The sequence below is a fragment of the Aphelocoma coerulescens genome, assembly GCF_041296385.1.
Source record: "Aphelocoma coerulescens isolate FSJ_1873_10779 chromosome Z unlocalized genomic scaffold, UR_Acoe_1.0 ChrZ_unloc_scaf_3, whole genome shotgun sequence".
Lineage (NCBI taxonomy): Eukaryota > Metazoa > Chordata > Aves > Passeriformes > Corvidae > Aphelocoma > Aphelocoma coerulescens.
The window spans coordinates 555651-575895 of NW_027184088.1; the positions used below are offsets into that span (position 1 = coordinate 555651).

General features: G+C 49.3%; 1 protein-coding gene across 1 annotated transcript; it reads right to left on the bottom strand.

The window, feature by feature from the left end:
- Positions 1 to 1525: 1525 nt before the first annotated feature.
- Positions 1526 to 8970, bottom strand: LOC138103978 (SH3 and multiple ankyrin repeat domains protein 1-like). Its single transcript, XM_069002655.1, has 8 exons — positions 8499 to 8970; positions 7470 to 7823; positions 6459 to 6548; positions 6151 to 6338; positions 5017 to 5116; positions 3324 to 3926; positions 2861 to 2974; positions 1526 to 2487 (listed from the first exon to the last, which is right to left on the bottom strand). The coding sequence occupies exons 1-6, from the start codon at positions 8968 to 8970 to the stop codon at positions 3856 to 3858; spliced, it is 1275 nt and encodes a 424-aa protein (XP_068858756.1). The 3' UTR covers positions 1526 to 2487; positions 2861 to 2974; positions 3324 to 3855.
- Between the last annotated feature and the right edge of the window lie 11275 nt (positions 8971 to 20245).

Below are 20245 nucleotides of genomic sequence, written 5' to 3' on the forward strand. Positions count from 1 at the left end.
AGCATCTGACGTGTTTTCCTTTCTTCTCGCAAATCCTAGACAGCTTTTTGAGAGAAGTGACTGACGCAGCTTCTGCTGCTGCTGGTGCAGCTTTAGTCTGCAGGTCAGGGCAGGTGATATTAACCAAGGATGGAGTCCAAAGGTAACGTTCCAGTTTCACCAAGTCAATAAAACCATTTACAATGGGGGTACTGATGCTGAGCAGCTTTCCTAGTTTTTGGAAAGTTGCAACCTTAAAAAACCCCACAGGTTTTCCTACCTGAGGATACCAGTGGAAGTAAGATGCCAATTCTTTGCTCTCTTTTCTGTATCTTTGGTGCTTTTAAGAGTTCCTCAGTCCCCAGCAGGAAAGAAAGCACGTGTGATAATGTAGGTGATTTGAGAGCTCTGTGTTGTGCCTTGCCACATCAGCGTTCGTGCCAAGCTGGACACCCCACTGGTAGGTCTGTCGAGTTGAATTCACCCTAATTGTGTGCAAACAGCAGCCCAGAGATGCCGAGAAGAGCAAGGACGGTGGGTGGGTGTGCACGGACACACCCGTGGGCTGATGGCTGTATGGGCAGAAGGCTTTGGACAGCAGTACATCTTCACTCTCCCAAGTTGGAAGAATATTTCAAACCTACATGAAATGAAAATATTTCTCAAAATTTATCAAAATGTATCAAATAGTACATATTAATTTATCATACATTCAATTTATCCTATATAGTATGACATACGCTATATTTTAATAGATATGATAAATAGAATATGTAGAATATATACTTGATCTTTTCCTAAGCCATTGCCTGTGGGGCTTATAGACCATCTCCTAGCAGTGCTACATTTTTGCCTTCTGGTCCTACTTATTATAGCATCAGTTCCCCTGCGAGTTCCTTCAGGGAACTTCACTCAAAGGGCTTCCATCACTTTAGCACTTGTGAGAACTTGTTGCTTCCCAGTTCTCCAGCATCCTTCTGGATTTTGGAGCATTTCAGCACTTGGGTCAATGGCCCTTCCCTCATCCCTGCCCTGCAGCAGTTACAGTCACTGTTCCCTCGCCCTGGCTCCAGACCCTTTGCCAAAGTGCTGCCAAAGGCAGCGCAGCTGGCTCAGGATCCCTGGTTGCTGCTGCTCTCCAGGATGACCTTCAGAGGGACACTTGGAGCGCTCCCTAAAGAGCTCCCGGTGGGACGGGGGTGGATTTCTCCTCCCCGGGTGGCTCCTGGCTGCAGTTCTACGCTCAGGGGAGTCCCGTTTGCTCAGCAGGCCTCTGCAGCGAGTCTGTAGCCAACGTGTGGCTCTGCTGCCAGCCCAAATGTGCCGTTCCCTTGCCCAGCCTGGCTGCAGCTGGGGGATCTGCTGGGCACGGCTGGGGATTTTCATGGCCAAAATCCTCCAGCGTCTTCACGTCTACATCTGCCCATTGCTTTGGAGAGCACAAATCACAGAACACTCCTCTCAGCTGACAAATGTCATTTATTGCCGGTTGCTGCAGCCACACCGCTGATCTACAAACACATGAGAATCAATTTCAGTTGAAAAATGTAATTTATTACAAATTGCTACATCCCTGCTGACAATAGATAACTGTACAGATCTCAGTTAAGGTACAAAACAGTCATTTATTTGATTATTACAACAATGCTACGTCAAAATATACAGACATCAACTTCCAGAAACAAAAACTAATTTATTGCCAACCTCTACAACAACTCACTATAAACAAAGATCAACTGAAGTTTAACAACTTAATTTATTCCATGTTACTATAACTGTACAGCCTATATAGAAACACAAAAATATCAACATCTCTCTCTAAATAGCCCTATAGCAAGAACTGAATAAATAGAATTACGCAACTGTACAACTCCATCTATATTTAAATAGAACTAATACATATCTAGAACCACCACAATACACAGATGTAAATATAAATACTCATATTACCTACAATACATATATAAATAGATAGATAAAACAACTGCATCTATACAAATATACAGCTAAACATCTCAACACGTGTAAATATAATTACAGAAATAGATCAATATGCATACAAAAATATAAAACCAGACATATATACCGATACAAATACCAAGGTACCTATTTAAAGAGCCAAATACCTACAAGGACATCACTAGAAATAGATACCTAGACAACTGTATAGACAGGAAATAGAACTTGACAGAGACATAACAACATCCGTATATACTTAGATACATATATACACATGTATGAAACGAGAAACATGTATGTATATATCTACACATCCATATATATATACTACATCCATTCATGTAACAACATACACATAGAAATATACCTATGCAAATAGCACATACATAAATATCAATATAATTATCATGCTCTACGTGCAAGTCCATTCATCTGTAAGCAGAACTACAAGCAGAGGGATTCCAGCTGCCCCATCTTCAAAGCCTCTCCCTCTGTCGCTTCCTCCTGTGCAGAGCAGCTCTCCTGGACGGGGTACAGCAGATGGGACATCTGGGAAGCAAAGGGAACACTGAGTCAGAATTGGGACGTTTCCCTTGGCAGCACCTGCACTTCCATCAGGGAAATCTCAGAGCCTCCCCAGGAGGGTTAGAAAGAAAAACCAGGCCCAGCGGGCCAGGCTGTGGCGAGCGCAGCCCCGGCGGGACCGTCCCGCAGCCCCCGGCAGCGCGGCACAGCCGGCACCGCTCCCGGGCCCTGCCGGCGCAGCTGCCTTGCCCAAGGACAGCCCCTGTGCCGCCCGGGGCAGCCGCGCTGAGCGGCCCCAGCACGGGCAGGGCCCGCTCCTGCCCAGCCGGCCAGTGCCCGCGGCCAAAGCCCACGCCAGCCTCACGCCCACCCTGCCTCAGCGGCCCTGGGGCCTCACCCAGGCTCTCGGGCGGCAGCAGCAGGTCCCCGTTCGCTGCTCTTGCTGGCGGCCTTCAGCTTCTCCCTGCTGGCTCCCGTCACTCTCCGGCTCTTCTCAACGACTTCAGGGCAGCTGTGGCAAAAGTGGAGGCTCTGGAATTGGTTCCACAGCCTGGCAGAGCCACAGGCCCAGACCCCTCTGTGCTCCCTGCTGGCCCCCTCCATCCCCCTCAGCCCTGCCATGCCCTCAGCAAACCCCCAGTCCCCTCCCAGTTCCTTCAGCCCCTCACAGTCCTCTCCAGCCTCTCAGTCCCTTCTGACCCATCCCATCCCCTTAGACCTGGCACCCCCCTCAGCCTGTGCCACTTCCCTTTCACCTCAGTGCCACCACTGCCCTCTGCTCCCCCACACCCCTCAGCCCCACCAGCACCTCAACGTCACCGTCCCTTCAGTGTCACCTCTCCCCAGCCCCTCTGGCTCACCGCCCTCCAGCAGCTCCTCAGGGCACAGTGCCTGCGGCCGCCGGCAGCTCCCACCGCTCCAGGGACACCGGGGCTGCAGCTGCTGCTCCGCCCGGCCCGGCCGCCAGCTCGGACCCAGCACCGGAAGAGGGGACAGAGGGGGAAAGACGAGATGAAAAAGGCAGCCGAGGCAGGAAAAAGCTTAAAATGCAAGTCTAGGCCTATATAAACATCAATCTATGGATCTAAACATCCATTTACCTCTAGCTAAGTAACTGTGCACATTTATAAATAAAACTCTATATATGTATGTATATTGCTCTACACGTATATAAATGTAGATATGCACATCTAAAAATGTAAATACATCGACATAAATATAATTTTATCATCTATATAACTACAGATACAAATTTAACTATGCAGATCTATAAATATATGCACATATATGCACAGCTCTGGAAATCTAAAAATGTAACCACGTTATATATTAATCTAACTATGGAAATCTATAAAGCTATCTATAAACAGAGGGATTGCACCTGTCAGATGGTCACAGGCTCTCCCTCGGTCTCTTCTCCCCACGCAAGGCAGCCCTCCTGGAGAGGTAGATCAGATGGATATCTGGGAAGCAAAGGAACACTGAGTCAATATTGGCCTCCATGCATCTTTCCCTTTGGAAGTAATTGATTGTCCTTCTATCAAAGACTGCAAAAGATGGCCCAAAAGGCAGACTCTCACTTGGGAATTTCAGGCCTGCTCTTTAAAGAGCAGGGAGCATTCCAAGTTTTCAAAACCTCCAAAGGTTTGAAGTATCCCAGTAAAGCCTCAGCACCCGCAGTGCAAATGGCACCCACGAGAGCTTGAAGCACAGACAGTCCCAGCTCCCACACAGAAGCCCAGCCTTGTTCCTCCTCTGTGCTGACAGAGACACCTCAGTCCTCACTGAAATGGCTGAAGCTGACGGGTGCTGTGAGCTGAGTTACGAACCAGCGCCGTTCCCTGCCATCTACAAACTGCCCTCTGCAGTGAGCAACAGCTCCTCCAACACAACCATCAGCTCTGGCAGGAAGAGCTGGGAGGGAAAGAGCTCCCCACGAGGCCTGCAGGCAGCACCAGCTTTGCTCAAGCATGCAGATCCAAGGTGCTCCCTCTCTCCTATTACTTCTCGCTAATCTGGGGTAATTTAAGTTTTTCCTTTCCAAATCATAAATCCTTGTGATTTATTATTTGTTTGGCCTCTGCTGCTTGTATTTTTAATGTGTCTCACTAGAGCTATCAGCAGACTGGTACTACATTGATTTAATGCTCTGAGATAAAAAGCTCAGACTTCTACACTGACTTCTTGCTGGGGCTTTGCTCTCTTGATTCAAGAGTCCCTCAGTGTTGCCTCCAGAGCACTGTCACCCTGCAGCAAACTCATCCATGGACTTCAGGACAGAATTGGGACAGCCAGGTTGGTGACACAACTCCCACAGGCTGGGTTTATTCACTGCTCTCTGGCCACAGCACAGCACTCGGTGTCAGTGCCTCTGGAGAAGCGTGGAGGGCAGGGCTCAGGGAGGCTGTGCCAGGGCAGGATTTGACCTAAAGGCACCAGGAAGCACCAACCCTGCAGACAAGAACTCAACTCTTGTCATCTCCCTTCCTGCCAGAGGCAGGCTCAGAGCAGCCACCTCAGAGCTCTCTAAAGCAGTGTGGGCTCTCTCCTTACCAGGCTCCTCGGGTTCCAGGGAACTGTTCCTGCAGCTCTCGGTGCCAGTCAAAGCTCCCTCTGCTGCAGCCTTCCTCACAGCCTCCCCTCCTGAATTGTCCTGAAAAGAAAACCAGAAAGAAAGAAACCCAAAGATCACTCACTATTTTCTGCAGGGACACCAGAGCTCAGAGCCTGCAACATTTCCTTCTCTTAAGGAAGAAAATGCTTTTGAAAACGGCTGTGTGTGAGATTACCGAAGACAAAAGGCCTTCAACAGTCCAGAAGATTGACTTCTCAAACACAGTCCAAAAGCTGTCCCAGCTGACAACGTTGAACGTGGGGAGTGACAATGAACACATGGAGTGGGCACTGAGGAAGGAGTCCTGCCAGCTCCTGGCACAGGGATGTGCTCCTCCCTCCAAAGCCCTGAGCAGAACAGGCTCATCCAGGCAGCAGCTTTACAGGGACTGCATGGGAGCACACATCTCTTCCCACAGAGATGCCCAAGAGGAAGGTGCTTGAGCTCTGGAACACGGAGAGCAAGACTGGCAAGCTTGCCCAGCTGAGGATTTCCCAGACAGAAGCAGGACAGGAGGCACCAGGTTACTGAGAGGAGCAGAAAGCTGCAGCTCCAGCCCATCCCCAAGCACGGCTCTGGCAGCGCCTGCACGCTCGGCACGGCTCACACAGCAGCAGCAGCAGCAGCTGCAGCCCAGCCCTTGCTTTGCCTTGGCCTTCCCACCCAAAACAGGCAGAGCCCACTGCTGCTGCTGCTGTCAGGGAGGCACCTCTCGCATGCCCCTCCCTGCACGGGACCCTTTGCCTTCAGTGGCAATTCTCCCCACACTCTTCTCTTCTGTCCCATCACACAAAGCCTCTTAGAACCTTCAAAGCTTCCACTTCCTCACCACAAATGCCCCTGCACCAGGAATTCTTCCCAGCAAAAGGAGCACTCAAACTTGGCCAACACCTCTCCTCCTCACTAAGGGCTATCCCCCTTCTCATTCCCTCTTCTTTTGGAGATCGTGCTTTGCCAAGCAAATCCTCCCCTGTCCATTCACAGCTGAGCTCAAGAAGCCTTTCCTTCTCAGCCATGCAACAACATTCACAGCTCTCAGTCCAGTCCCTTTCATCCCTGTCCAATGGAGTTACCTGAGCCAAGGGAGACCTCTCAGGCAGGGAGGACGAAAGCATCTCCTCCAGCGTCTCAAGCACAAGGTCCACATCCAGCGGTGGCAATTCCTCTTCCCCAGGACTATTCCAAGCCCAGCTGGAGGCTGTCCATGCTGCCCAGCCAGCACTGCCAGCTGGAGCACTGGGGGCTGGATGGCCTGGTGTGGCTGCAGGAATCCAAACACATTAGTCAGGCTCCAGAATGTGGCTTTGGGATGCAGAGCTCTACTGCTGCCTTGCAGCAAACATCACAGGAAGCACACAGCAAACTCAATTCCAGAACTCACGCTCCTGAGCACCGGCACTTGTACTGGAAGGGCCTGGAGGCAGCTCTGAAACCGCAGGTGAGGCAGCAGCGAGGTTCTGGCGCGAGGGAGCTGTGGAGCAGAGAGGGAAGAAGAAAGGAAGCAAAGGGAAGGCTGGGTCATTACTGGTCTTTGGGTGTGTTTCCCTTGGCAGCAACTGTACTTCTATCAGGAAAGGCAAAAGCTCCCATCCTCCCAAGCAGGGTGACAAAGGAAAACATCCCCACGTGTTCTGGGCCTTTGCAACAACCAATTCTAGTTAGCTCTCCCCTATTCATTCAACCACTGAAAAAACTGTGCCGCTGCAATCCCCTGGCAGGAGGCAACTGCCACAAACCCAACTGCCAGGTCCTTTCCCCTCTGCTCCAAAGGGACACAAAACTTTAAAATCACAAAGTATAACCACAAATCCTATCTCCCCAGCAGCTTTTGGATTGGGCTGCTTAAGTTTCTCATCATGCTGGACCACAGCAAGTGGATGCACCCAGGAAGAGCTGAAATCTTCAGAAACACACACCGAAATTAAACTGTGACTTTATTCTAATAACAACCTTGTGCGTGAGGCCGTATTCTGCAGCTGCAACTGTTCTGGGGCACACAGAGCTCACTGAAATTTAACAGCATTCTTTGCAGGAGAGGCAATCTGTAAGCTCTGCAATATCCTATCACCATCCTAGTTTGGCTTCAATCAATGAAAGAGGGGAGTTCACCCAACACTGACCACTTGTCAGGCAATGCTTTTCGCCTCGCCCTTGCACCTCAGCACAGAGGCTGTCTGGAAAATGCCCAGGAGAGGCTCCATATGCGGAGGAAGGACAGGAAAAGCAGACAGAGCATTCTTTTGCATTCAAGGTCCCTCTTGCTAGGCGACTTGACACTTTCTACCTGCTTCTCACCTGAGATCTACCCATGGCAGAGCACTGCGGGAAAATACTTCAAACGGTCGCTTTCCAGGACCTGTCTGAAAAGCAAGGGTAGAAACTCTTTCCCTACCTGATGGGCTGCGGGCTGGAGTGTGCTGCTCTGAGGACGTGCAGCTGCTGCTCTCGCGAAGGGCCCTGGAAGTGGCTTGATGGTCGATGCAAACCAGGCGAACCATGAGCTCAGGGCGGCGTTTCAGGTCCACGCGAACCAGCGGAACGGTGAGCTTACGCAGATGAAATTTGCGAATGAGGGAGATTGATGGTTCCTCTGATGAAGCCCCTGGAAGTCTGGAGGTTGCAGACACTTTCTTGGGAGGTGCTGGGGAAGCCCCTGACTCCTGAGCACCTGCACTTCGCCTGGAAGGGCCTGGAGGCAGCTCTGAACCCTCAGGTGAGGCAGCAGCGAGGTTCTGGCGCGAGGGAGCTGCGGAGCAGTGAGGGAAGAAGAAAGGAAGCAAAGGGAAGCCTGCGTCACTATTGGTCCTCAGGTATGTTTTCCTTGGCAGCAACTGTACTTCTATCAGGGAAGACAAAAGCTCCTATCGTCCCAAGCAGGGTGACAAAGAAAAAAATCCCCACATGTTCTGGGCCTTTGCGAACACCAATTCCTTGTCAATTTAGCGCTCCCCTGCTCGTTCAACCGTCTGGGAAAACTGTCCCGCTGCAATTCCCTGGCAGGAGGCAACAGCCACAAAGCCAACTGCCAGGTCTTTCCCCTCTGCTCCAAAGGGACAGGAGGCTCCCTCCAGCTGGCCCTGACCGCGACCGAGCCCTCGGCACTCACACGCACTTACGGAGAGCTCCCCAGGCATCCCAGGGCCGGGCAAGGAGCAGCGCCAGCCACGGCGCAGGGCTGCGCCAGCTGCAGGCCCAGCGGGCCAGGGTGTTTGCTGTGAGCGCAGCCCCGGCGGGACCGTCCCGCAGCCCCGGCAGCGCGGCACAGCCGGCACCGCTCCCGGGCCCTGCCGGCACAGCTGCCTTGCCCAAGGACAGCCCCTGTGCCGCCCGGGCCAGCCGCGCTGAGCGGCCCCAGCACGGGCAGGGCCCGCGGCCAAAGCCCACGCCAGCCTCCGTGCCCGCAGCTCCCACCCCGTCTCACCGGCCCTGCGGGGCTCCTGGAAGCGGCTGCGCGGGCGCCTGCGCTCCTCCCGCCCGGCCGCAGGTCGCTGCCTCTTGGCTCTGGTGCAGCGCCTGATGCAGAGGAGGAGGTGGGGGCGGTCGCGGCGAAACCAGGGGTTGCGGTAGTGGAGGCACGCCCCGGCATCGCCCGGCACAGCCGCGCCAACGCGGCCCGCCGCCTCATGGAAGCCGTAGCGGCTCAGCTGGCAAAGGAAGCTGCGGAACCGCGTGGCTTTAAAGGCGTCCGGGGACATGGCCGCCCCCTCTCGGCCCGCCCCGTGGGGGCCGGCCGGGCTGAGCAGCTCCTGCTCAAAGAGGGCGCGGTCGATGAGCAGCCCCTGGCCCTGGCTGTCCCAGCGCACGGAGCGGACGCGGGGGCTGTTCGCCAGGCGCCACAGCTTGGCGGGGAAGGTGCGGGCGTCGAGCCCGGCGGGCAGCGGCAGCTCGGCCATCGCGCCTGTCGCCCACTGGCGCCGCAACGGCCGCAGCGCAACGGCCGCGGCTGCACCGGCGGCGCGCGGCCTGAGGGGGGCGCTGCGCTCGGCCCCGCGCGGGAACGAGCGGCACAAAGCCGGGGCTGCGGGCACAGCGCGGGCGGGGCGGCTCCCGGGGCGCTGCCCGGGCGCGGCACGGACCGGAGCGGGGCAAAGCCTTTCTTTCTCTGCGTGGCATCGGCCTTCTGGCCTTGGTGTGCAGCACAACCCCAAACCACCGAGGCATGCGCAGAGAGGAACTTTCGGAGAGGGGGTCCAAACGGAGGAGTCCCGTGGGAAACTCGGGTTCCTCTTTGTCCAGGGAAAGCAAAACCGCTCTGTGTTCAGCATAGCTGAAGGGAGGAAAAAGGTCTTCGACTGAGTAGCTTCACTGTTTAGGTCGGGGTTGCAAACAGAGTTCTCCACTTCAAAGCACACGGGTCAAATGGGACAAGGGGAAATGATGACCAGGAGAGACTTGAGGACATTCTTTTTGCCTCTTTTCCAGCCAGCTGGCTGGTTCTTTCTCACTGTCTCTGCCTGTCTTCAGCAGATTTGGCACATTTCTCATTCTTTGGAATCAGAAGCGGCAACAGGAAGGGGCAGCAATTTTGTCAGCGTTGCCATCAAAGTTAAAATCCTGCCCCGTGGAAGGATGTTGCTTTCCCCAAGGGCTTAATGGCCTACAGTTGCAGTGAACTCACGCTGGTGTCTTCAGCAAGATGTTTTGCCTTTTTCTTTCCTCAGGAATCACCTCTTCTCTTCTTTATTTTCCCCATTTGGGGGCGAGTTCCAGTGCAAAATCCCTCCTGTAGCCAAGTCTTTTCAATGGAGACTGAAAAGGGAGATCTTGCAAAGATCTGTGCTTAGTGTCACTTGTTCTTTTTATTTTAAATTCTCTCTTGACTCTTGAACTGGAAACACTTTTCAGTCATAGCTGGGGAAAAACAGACTTATTTTCCCCCTCTTTTTAAATTTATGCCTTTTTTTTTTTAATGTCTTTGCATCGTTTAACCCTGAGGGCTCATGTGAGTATGTTTGGTGCTATGGCATAAGCTCATCCCACACACAGAGCAGATGCTCTCCTTACATCCAGCTTTGTCCTGAGTTCCAGCTAACACTGCCTTCTCTTGCCCTCCTTCCAGGTCCCTTTGTGAGGAGCCCTGCCCTGTCACTTCAGTCCCTGCTCTGTGGGTGACATGCTGACCCAAGGAGAGTTGGTCTCATCACATTCTGGAATAGTCTTTTGCACTGAGTGGTTTAAAGATGCCCTGTCATCTCTTCCTCTGTGTGCTGGCTTTCTCAGAAAAATTGAAACCCACTAGCTAGAAAATCTCTTCCCAATTCCTCTTAAATATCTTTAAACGGTACCTGAATTATGAATGATCCACCTCGGTGGGATGGGGTTTGTCTTTCTTTAAACGCAGTGTAACAACTCTTGTAAAAATTATCCCAGCGACTGAATTGCAACAACATTTCTAAGGAATAGGCAAAAAGGAGAAGACAGGAGCTCAGAAGAGAAGGGACATCTTTCCCCATGTTTCGTGGCCCTTATTTCCCACACATTTGTCTATGTGCTGCTTCATCCAGAAAAGCCTCTTTGAAGATCTCCTCTGTACTCTCTGTGAGTTATGAGAAACACACGATCACTGGACCGGTGCCCTGCTGGAGATGAGGAAGCAGGTGGCTGAAGAGCGGATTGTCCATCGGAAAGTTTAGTCACCCCTGTAGTATGGTTATGGTTGCATTGACTTTTCCACAGTACTCTGTGGCTAAGAATGAGAAGTTACCCTTAGCTGTGTTTTGAGGATGCTGAAACTTGAAAAGAAGTGATGCCTTTTCCTGGTCTTAAAATCAGGAGTCACACACGGTTAGAAGGGGAAAAGGGATTTTACCTTGGTATTTATTTTAAGGATCCTTAGGTGTACACGTCCAGGTCATATACATCGAGATGTACCCCACCGAGTCTATCTCTGTCTTCGTCTTCTGTCTCCACACCTCTCTCTCCCCCCAACATTGGGTATAGTATTATAGGTTTTACTAATTAGCATATCTATCAAAGATTCCCCAATAAGAGGCTCAAGTGAGCCCCCTTCCCCAAGGAACTCTCCCCTGGATGGTTCTATCTTGGTTTACAGAATGTGTTCTGGAGAGGACCTTGGGGTCTGGGGCACACTGATCTCTGGCTACGAAGCTTCTAAAATGTTTTGTCTCTTAGCTTAACAAACAAGTCCAAGAATGTAGGCAAAAAAGCACTAGGAATACAGAAGTTGTAAAAAGGTATAACAGGGGTATAAAGGAAAGGGCAAAAATCTTCATGGCATCAGAAGTGTGCTTATCTTGTGTCTGGCAGCATGACTCTTCCCCAATTTTCTACCCTACTGGTAGAATTTAATGTCGGTTACAGACACCACAAGGCAAATCATGGGTATTACATTTCAGTGTTTGGGCCAAAAATTGGCTTAAAAATTTACAACAGAAAAGGTTATTAAGTTTTAGGAAAGAAAAATCCTTAAAACTGTGGTATATGATTTTAGATTAAGATTTTTTTCTAAAAATTACTCCTTGCCCCTGTAAAAATAATTTGCAGAGAACATAACTCAGGGTGCAGGCCTGATCACTTTAAGTATTATTGCTGTTCCGTGTCTTTCCTTTTTCCCTACATGGCACTGTAGCTTTTGAATCACAATTTTTACCACTTTGAAAATGCAGTTTTCGTGGTTTTCCTACTGGTGAATACTTACCAGTTCCAAGTTAAAGAGTAGTCAGTTCTGAAAGTGAAATATGCCTTATGTAAATATATTTTTTCACTAGTCTCCTGGTATTATGTGCAACAGGGCAACATCAAAACACTCTATACTGACTTATTTTTGAGAAGCTGTTAGAAATTATTAATATTTTCAGTATATCTGCAATACATTAGTGTGTGTTTCAGGTGAAACTGTCCCTTGTGCTCTTCTGCTAGCATGTAGGATCTCCTTGCAGCGTAGGAAGACACAATTTTCACTTTCTGATTGGCCCACAGCTGTGTCACTGCCTTCGCCTTTCCATCTCAGATGCTCAGACAGTTTTTCCTCCAACACCTGCGATAGCAATGTCCCTTAAGGTGATGCGGACATGGTGGGCATGCAGCACCCAAGCTGTTCCTGATCTTCTGGGAACTAACTGCTGGTCCTGAACCCATCCTTTGCTGTTTACTTCTATACCGTACTTGTGGCAAAGGCTGTTCCTGCCAGTGTTGTAGGTTACTTGGTCTAACCACAGCACCATGAAGAGTAGAAGCTGAAGAAAGAAATGTCTGTTTTTCTGACCAATTTACCTGGAGTCTGGATTTGGACTTACATTGCTGATAGAAGTGAGAAATTCCTGGCAAACGATTCCTGGGAAACAAGTAATAAGTCATTGAATTTAGCATGTATTTCTTGGGTTCCTTGGCTACAGAATGGGGAAGAGAATCTTCATCACTTTCTTCCTCCTTACAGATGTGGTTTTAACCCAGTATGGGAACACCTAGACCCCAAGTTTGACATAACTAAAAATATTTGCCTAGGAGGTAGAATCCCATCAGGCAAAGGGAATCTTACTGCAACAGCAGGTACAGAGCATCCACGCTTTTGAGTCCAGTGAATTCAAAACACAGGTTTTGAAACCAACACTTAGGGGGCCACCTTAGTCCCTGGACTTTAGAGGGTAAGAAGAGAGAACATAAAGTCTGTTATACAAAAACCAGAACCACAAAGCAAAACTTCATGGTAACTGCCCTGAAACCGCACCTCAGTTTTAGGACGAACTTGGTCTGAAATGCTTCTTCACTGAACTTCACAAGCAGCTTCTGCCTCTTTCTGTTTGCTCCCTTGGGTTTCTTTGTCTGCAAACACCATCTCAGGTTGTTCTAGTGCTGCTCCCCCCGACTAAAATCTCTCTGCACATTCTGCAGCCTCCACTGAATATCTGCATGAACTGCTTTGTGTGATGTCTGCACAAGTCTTGTTAAACCTGAAGCTGTGATGCCCTGGTTTGGGTCAGCCTGTCTCCTGGACATGCTGCTCAGGTCTGCCAGGATGGTTCTCCTCCCTCAAGTGAGCTGAGCTAGTGGAAGCGCTCCAGGGACGTTTAAGAGCGCAGCTACCTCAGGTGGAAGAAATTCTCATCGTCTGTGCCCGTTCAGGCTGGCTGTGACTGTGCCGAGGGGAAATGGCATTTGTTACCTGAGTAGCTCCAGGAGGACTAAAGGTCATGGTGAAATGCTCTGGTGAGGGCTGTGGCAAAGGAACAAAACTGGGATTAAGGGGAGTTTTCAGTAATAACTGCATCTCGTTCTGGCTGCTGTCACAGGTAGTTTAGTCACTGGCTAAGGTAGCTCAGAAGTGATTTTGGAATACTGCTGTTGGACTTTACATGGTATGGACTCATCCAGATGTGTGGCTGTGAGCCTGTGTGTTTATCAGTGACACACAAGCTGAGAGAGGCAGACAAATTCTGCAGGGCTCCTGGGGTTCAGGTGCCTTCCGGCATCCTTCTGCTTGCTGGAAAAGCCTCTTGCCAAGCAATGGAAGAAATATCTCCCTCTTCTTGTCCAGGAATATCAACTTGGCCACCTGTATCTTGCAGCTCATGTCAAGGGAAGTACTGGGGACCTGGACATCTCAGACTCAAAACTCACCTCATATGTTTGCTGTGTCCTTCAGTAAAGAATGTCTTCTTACCAGAGGAACTTGAAGACATTCTAGACCTAAGCCAAAAGAAAAAAAAAGAAAAGAAAAGAAAGAAATTAAAGCATCCATTGTCAGTATTTAGGATAAAGAAAATGCAAATATTTGCAAAAGGACCAAGTGAAGAAATGAAGAAACAAAGCAGGGTTTATTCTATTAAAGCTAGGAATAAAAATCTGCCTGCTTATGCATCCAACTGCTTCCCAGGTATGCACCTGCCAGGGATTTTACCTTTCTGTATACTGTAGGTCTCAGGCTAAAACCATAAACAGGCAAACCAAAACAAAACAAACTAACCAACCAAATGAAAAATCTCCACAAAAATCCCCAAGCCAAAACAAAACAAAACAAAACAAAACAAAACAAAACTAAACTAAACTAAACTAAACTAAACTAAACTGAACTAAACTAAACTAAACTAAACTAAACTAACAACAACAAAAAACCCCAAACATCAACCTCCCCCCACCAAACCAAATCCAAAGTAGGTGGAGAATCCTGTTTCCATAATGTCTCTCCTTTGACACAAGACAGTTTAGATTTCTTTTGAAATGTAAAGGAAAACATACATTCTAGGTAACAAGATTCAATTCTCACCTGAATAAATAAGAAAGAAGGACATTTTAGTGTGGGGAGAATCTGTCCCTTACTCTTAAGCAAAAAAATTGGTACCTTACTTTCCTGGAAACATCACTTCTGTTTATGGTATCACAGTCACTCCTGACTCGGCCAAATAACAGCTCCTTGTCTGCCGAGGAATACAGCCATGATTCTCAGGTATTTCGGTGTGTGGAGATAAGCAGGTGAAAAGGAGCACAAGCCATCTCCTCTGAGCTCCTGCTGTTTATGGGAAAAAGATACGGGCCTTGGGGATGTGAAAAACGGGGTTCACTCTTAGCAAAATTTTAAGGAAAGTTTAATAAAAGGGACAATTAGGAGACAACAGCAAAAAGGGCACTACGGCCGGGTGCTTTGGCAGAGATCCAAAGGCACACACCTCTACATCCAAAAGATCCTCTTTAAAAGTACATCTCTTATTGCATATTCACCACAATCATGCATGATTCATAAATTCTTTGGAGTTTCTGTGTATCATCCCATCAGCCTTATCTTCCTCCTTGGCTCCGTTCCGTCTCTGCTCCCTCCATAAATTCTTCTCTCTGGGTTCAGGTCTTCTTCTTTCTCTGCTAAGATACTCCAGGAATGTGAAGGCTTTCTCTGCCTATCTTTTCTAAATTGACTACATAAACAATAGACATTCTATATCATGTATTACTTGCAGAACCTAGGTAAAGTTTTTCTGTCATTAAGGAACATGAAAAAAAAGCCAACATCACAACACATTCATAATATTCCTGGGAAGGAATTGTGTGCACAGACACAGTAGGATTGCTTCTGTCTCCTGTAATTACTCCAATCAAATGATGGCCAGAGCTTTTAGGCAGAAAGCACTGTGACAATAATTTACAGTATTCCCCAAACTACCCCTGTGGTTTTGATTTTCTTACTGATTAGGTTCAGTGTCTGGCCTCAAGAAATCAGTCCAAAAAGAACAGGCGAACCTCAGCTTGCAAGTCAGAGTGCCAGTCTTTCAGCTGTCCTTTATGCAGTATGTGCAAACAGCTTTTCAACATATTTGCAAAAAAAATCTATTAGTTCTTTCTATACCTATCCAGAACCTGACTGTTGGGGTTTTAGGAGCTCTCCCTCGGTTCTTTTTTTCTCTTGAAGAATTTTCCCCATCCAGGTTGCCAGGGTGCTTAAGAAAAACAAAAGACCTGGCCACAGGGGGAGGGAGGGGTCCGTCTGGCTACTCTCTTTCACCTGGGCTTCTGGGCTGTTAGTTCCCAGCATTTGGATGGAGGGAGAGGCTGGAAGGAATTTGTCAGCACTGGAGACTTCTGCTTCTTCGGCTGCCTTCCTTCTACCGGAGAAACCCTGGGATCCCAAGCCCGCCTTCCCTGCCCCGCTGGGAGCCGGGCTGCGGCCGCCCTGCCCCCGCCGTTGCTTGGAGCCTTCGCTGCTCTGTAGCCCCGCGCGCCCTGTGTCACGATCCGCTAATGCAAGCGGGGGTCGTGATGGTTCGTTTCTCGATCTCAGAGTGTAAAAGGACACAAGAGATTTCAGTTTTAATCAAAACAGTGCACCTTTATTAAGTGCCCACAACACAGTAATGCAATAGAAGAGAGAAAGAGAGAGATAAAGAAACACAAAGTAGAGAGGAAGAAAAAGGGGGAGCAATAGCTACCAACGGATGAGACGAAGTCCTCGTGGTCTTCTGCCAATAGATCCGTCTTCTTTCCGCAGGGAGATCTCGGGCTCAGTTATTTCAGAAAGTCCCTTTATAGTCCTTTTCAGAAGCGAGGGGCAACTGGCCAAGAGGTTGGGAAATCTACAGCCGTTGTTATGGGGCCCATTGCTTTGGGAAACAGGTACAGGACAGGTGTACAGGACGGGTCGTTCCTTTCTGCTTCAGCGCAGTCCTTCCCGCCTGGGCAGCAAGAACAGCGCAGTCCATTGCGACCTGCACTAATTTTCCTCAGGAATGCGTACCAGTTCCCAGCGGGCACACCCGCAGGCAACACTTGGCAGACATCCAACCTCAGCCAGGCCAGGACTCCTGTGTTCAGTCTCTGTCCTCGGCAGTGATCGTGAGGCAGATGAGGGATCTTCGGACCGTCTCTTACACCCTGCCTGCCCGGACCTCCGGGGGGTTCTCACCGCAGCTCCGGAGCTCGATCCATCTCGTCTGCCACCCGGGATTTGTGCTCGTCCCTGCTGTTCCAGCCTGCTGTTCCCAAGGGTCCAGCCGGACACCGGGATCGGCTGCCAAGGGGTTTGTGAAGCCTTTGTCCCATCCCTTCCCGGGACCCCAGGGCGCCATTGCCGCGTGCTCCCCGAGCTCGCTCCGGAGCGCCCCCTGCAGCCGCGGGGGAACCATCGCACCCGCCCCGCTCACCGGGAGCCACCAGCGCCCCTGCCGGCTGCGAGCGGAACTGCACCCGAGGGGAAAGGGCCCGGCAGCCGAGAGGGCTGGCACTGGGTTTGTGCTTCTGTCTGCTGTTACTGCCGCAGTTATTGCTGTTTGTTTGACTGGTTATACACACACAGATATACAATAGTAAAGAACTGTTATTCCTGTTCCTCATATCTTTGCCTGAAAGCCCCTTGATTTCAAAATTATAATAATTTGGAGGGAAGGGGGTTACCATTTTTTTTTCTTCCATTTCAAGGGAGACTCCTGCCTTTCTTGGCAGACACCTGTCTTTCAAACCAAGACATTGACTCTCCCCTCTTTTTATTTTGATTGGAGATCAAAATATGATTCTTTTCTGGACATGGAAGTAAGAACCAGCTGCAAATACAGGCTACAGGTGTGAATCGATACTGCAGGAACTGAGCTGTAGCTTGGAATTAGAGGCAAGAAGTGGTGCCATGGCGAATGTGAACATTCAGTGCTGACACAGGAGCCTTCTGCAATGCCTACCGGCCCATGGTTGACATTGCTATAAACTCTCTATCTGGCGTTACAAAGAGTGTAGAAGAGCTGACCTGAAGTAAAAAAAATAGCCATAATGCTCCTTTTGTTAATATGGTGAACAGTGACTATCTAATATTACAGACCTCATAGAACTGAGTATTCAGATTTCCACTTAGTACACGCTGGCAGTTTGAAGTCAACAGGTCTGTATAAATCAAGGTATCAATACAAATTAAATTTGCTCTTTGATCTAACTAAAAACGTCTCATTGTCTGATAAGTTTAGTAGACATTTGCAAGGTCAGCAATCCACTGTTTACCTTTTCATTTTTTCTTCAGTGTCTATTCTGCAGAAAATGTTTTAGAGAGTAATCAGTTTGGGTGTAATTAAAATGCCAGTACATTTCGTGTAGCCATTTTGGTATCAGAACAAAGCCATAAGACTGCACAGCCTTTTAAAATACCTTTAAAAATAAATTTTTAAATCTACAGCCTGAAGAGGGCTCAGATTAAAACCTCTATCAAATCTCAACTCCACTTGTGAAAAACGAGGTTCACTCTCCTGTGAGACTTTAAAGAGTTTAATATAAAGACAATAAGAGACACATAAAATAAAGCAAAGGGGTAACGGCCGGGTGCCTTGGCGCTCTGCCAAGAGCACACCTGATGCTAGAGGTGAGTCCTTTGTATACCACTTTTACTGTCTGTTCTTCATTCATATTAAAACTTTTCCCGGAGCTGTTCTGCATGGCCACTCCTTGGTTCCGCCTTTTTAGAGCATGCGTAGTCTTCTGCCTTGTGGTTTTATTTCTCTTGATTCTTGGGGTTGGGCCTGCTAGGTAAGAGTCGATGGTAGGGTGGATCTCTTAATTCTCCAGACAGTCAGGGCTGATTGCAGCTTTGGGCCTCTTCGTCTCTCCGGGCAGAGCGGTGATAACGGCTCTCGGATTCTCCTGGCCGCCCGTTCTCCGGGCGGAGTAGCCTTTGGGCCCTTTTGTTCCCTGGACAAAATGTTGATTAGCAGCTCCTTGGGCCTCATCCTCTGTTCCCTTGGAGGTTATCTTACTTGCTCACACTTGCTAACATTCTTGCTAAAAAGAGAGAAAACTACATCCACGCAGCAAAAAGCATTTCTAACATTATATAATATCTACCTTTATACTTTGCGAGAAGCCAGTATAATATATGTTTATAACACAGAGGTTTATGTCCAAAAAGGAGACCGAGCAGTCCTGTAGCTTTATTCGAATAAAGGGAGAGGCCATGGGCATTTCCCGTGGGGTCTCTCAAATTGTTGGGGGATGCAGCCTCCTTTTTATGCTAAGTTCCCAGCTGCATCTCCCTCTTCCTTTTCCCTACTGGCCAAGGTACTCAGAAGGTACAGATTTCCCAAATTGCCGACGCTCTGCTCCCCTCTAATATCCACCCCCTTTTTGTTATATAAAAGAAAGAAAAAGCTTACTCATTGTTCTATTAAGTCTTTGTTCTTTTTCTGTAGGTTCAGGTATTTAACAAGGCCTTGGCTGAGCAACAGTCCATGTTGATTAGTAACATTTTCTAGAACTAAGAGTTTCTTCTGTTACTTCCTTGTCTGGAAGTTCCTGGCCCTATCTACAAGCAGATTCACACAGTCGGTAAAGACACATTTTTCTTACTCCCTTCAATTAAAATGAAAGCCCCTCCTGCAGCCAACTCTTGTCAATGTAGACTCACAAAGTAGGTCCTGCAATGGAAAGAGACTCCTTAGAGTTGGTGTGGAGAGGTGAAAGGGGAAGGTTTGTCCTTTGGTCACTCGAAGTCTTGTTGGGGAGCTGCTTGTGCTCTGGGGGACGGACACAAATGATGTGTATCCAAGCCTTGCAGGAACATTTATGAGCTTCTGACACACCACAGAGACTTAGTGGTTGTTGTGTCGGGGAAGGAATTTCCAACTGGGAACTTTGTGAAATTCCTCTTTTTTTTTTTTTTTTTTCCTGCAGAACTATTGCCATAATCTTTTGCTTCCAGAGAATCTTTTCCTTCTTTTTGGGGAACTTGCCTCTGCTGCCCTCCCAAATCAGGCCATTTGCCTGGGTTCCTTCCCAAACTGAGAAACAGCCTGAGGCCTCTGCTCTCCAAGTGTGACTTAAGGAAGCACAGGGTTTGCTGTTGTGGGAGAGGAGCTCCTCTTTCCTGCCTGCTTTCCCTTTGGGACAGGCTGGGGTGTGTTCAGTTGATAAAGGGAGGTTTAAACTCTGAAGGACCTGCGTTTCAGACCACTCCATCCTCGAGCTCTTCTGCAGGTGTCCTTGGACAAAAGGCCTCTTGGAGTGTGAGCTCCCAGGGGGCAGATTAAGGAAGGAGGTTGGTATTTCAGGATTGGCGCTGCTGAAAGCAGTTGGTTTGCAGAGGAGCCCGGAGCTGGGAGTGGGTCCTTTTCTCACCTGCGGGCAGAAAAGGAAGCTGCAAAGTGGGAATTTCACTGGCAGAGATGGCGGACAGGGGTGTTTTCCAAGAAATGGGCTGGCAGAGAGGCAGGTCTTGTGCTGAACTGGCTGTGTGTTTGTTTGGATGGTGGGGAGGGTCAGAGACACAGACACAGACACCAGCTGAAGCAACAGTGTCATTTACTCTAATGCAAAAGTGCAAGGAAACAATCGGGAAAGGACAAGCTAAGCAATGCAGCTCATCATTGTTACAAAAGGTTGCCTCTAGTGATTAAGAGAGATACATCACCACATACCCTAATCCCTTCCCCTTCATCCAGGTCCTCCCATCAGTTGGGGGGAAGCTGTCCCAGCAAAGCCCTGCAGAGCCACGGCCGGGAACGGGGACATCCTGCGGTGCCTCCACCTTTGCCGGCCACGAGGCTTCCGAGGGCGCTGTGAGAGTAGCCCGGCTTGGACAGTGCTGCAGGAGCATCTGACAGAACTTCTAGGGCGGGGACATCTGATTGCATTCTCCTCTTGGTTTTCTCCCCAAGCCCAGCCAGGGCTCAAGGAGGAACCGAGGCCAGATGTGGCCTTGTCCGGTTTCTTAATTCTGAAAGGTAAAGACACGTTCCACCAATGAAGGGCTGCACA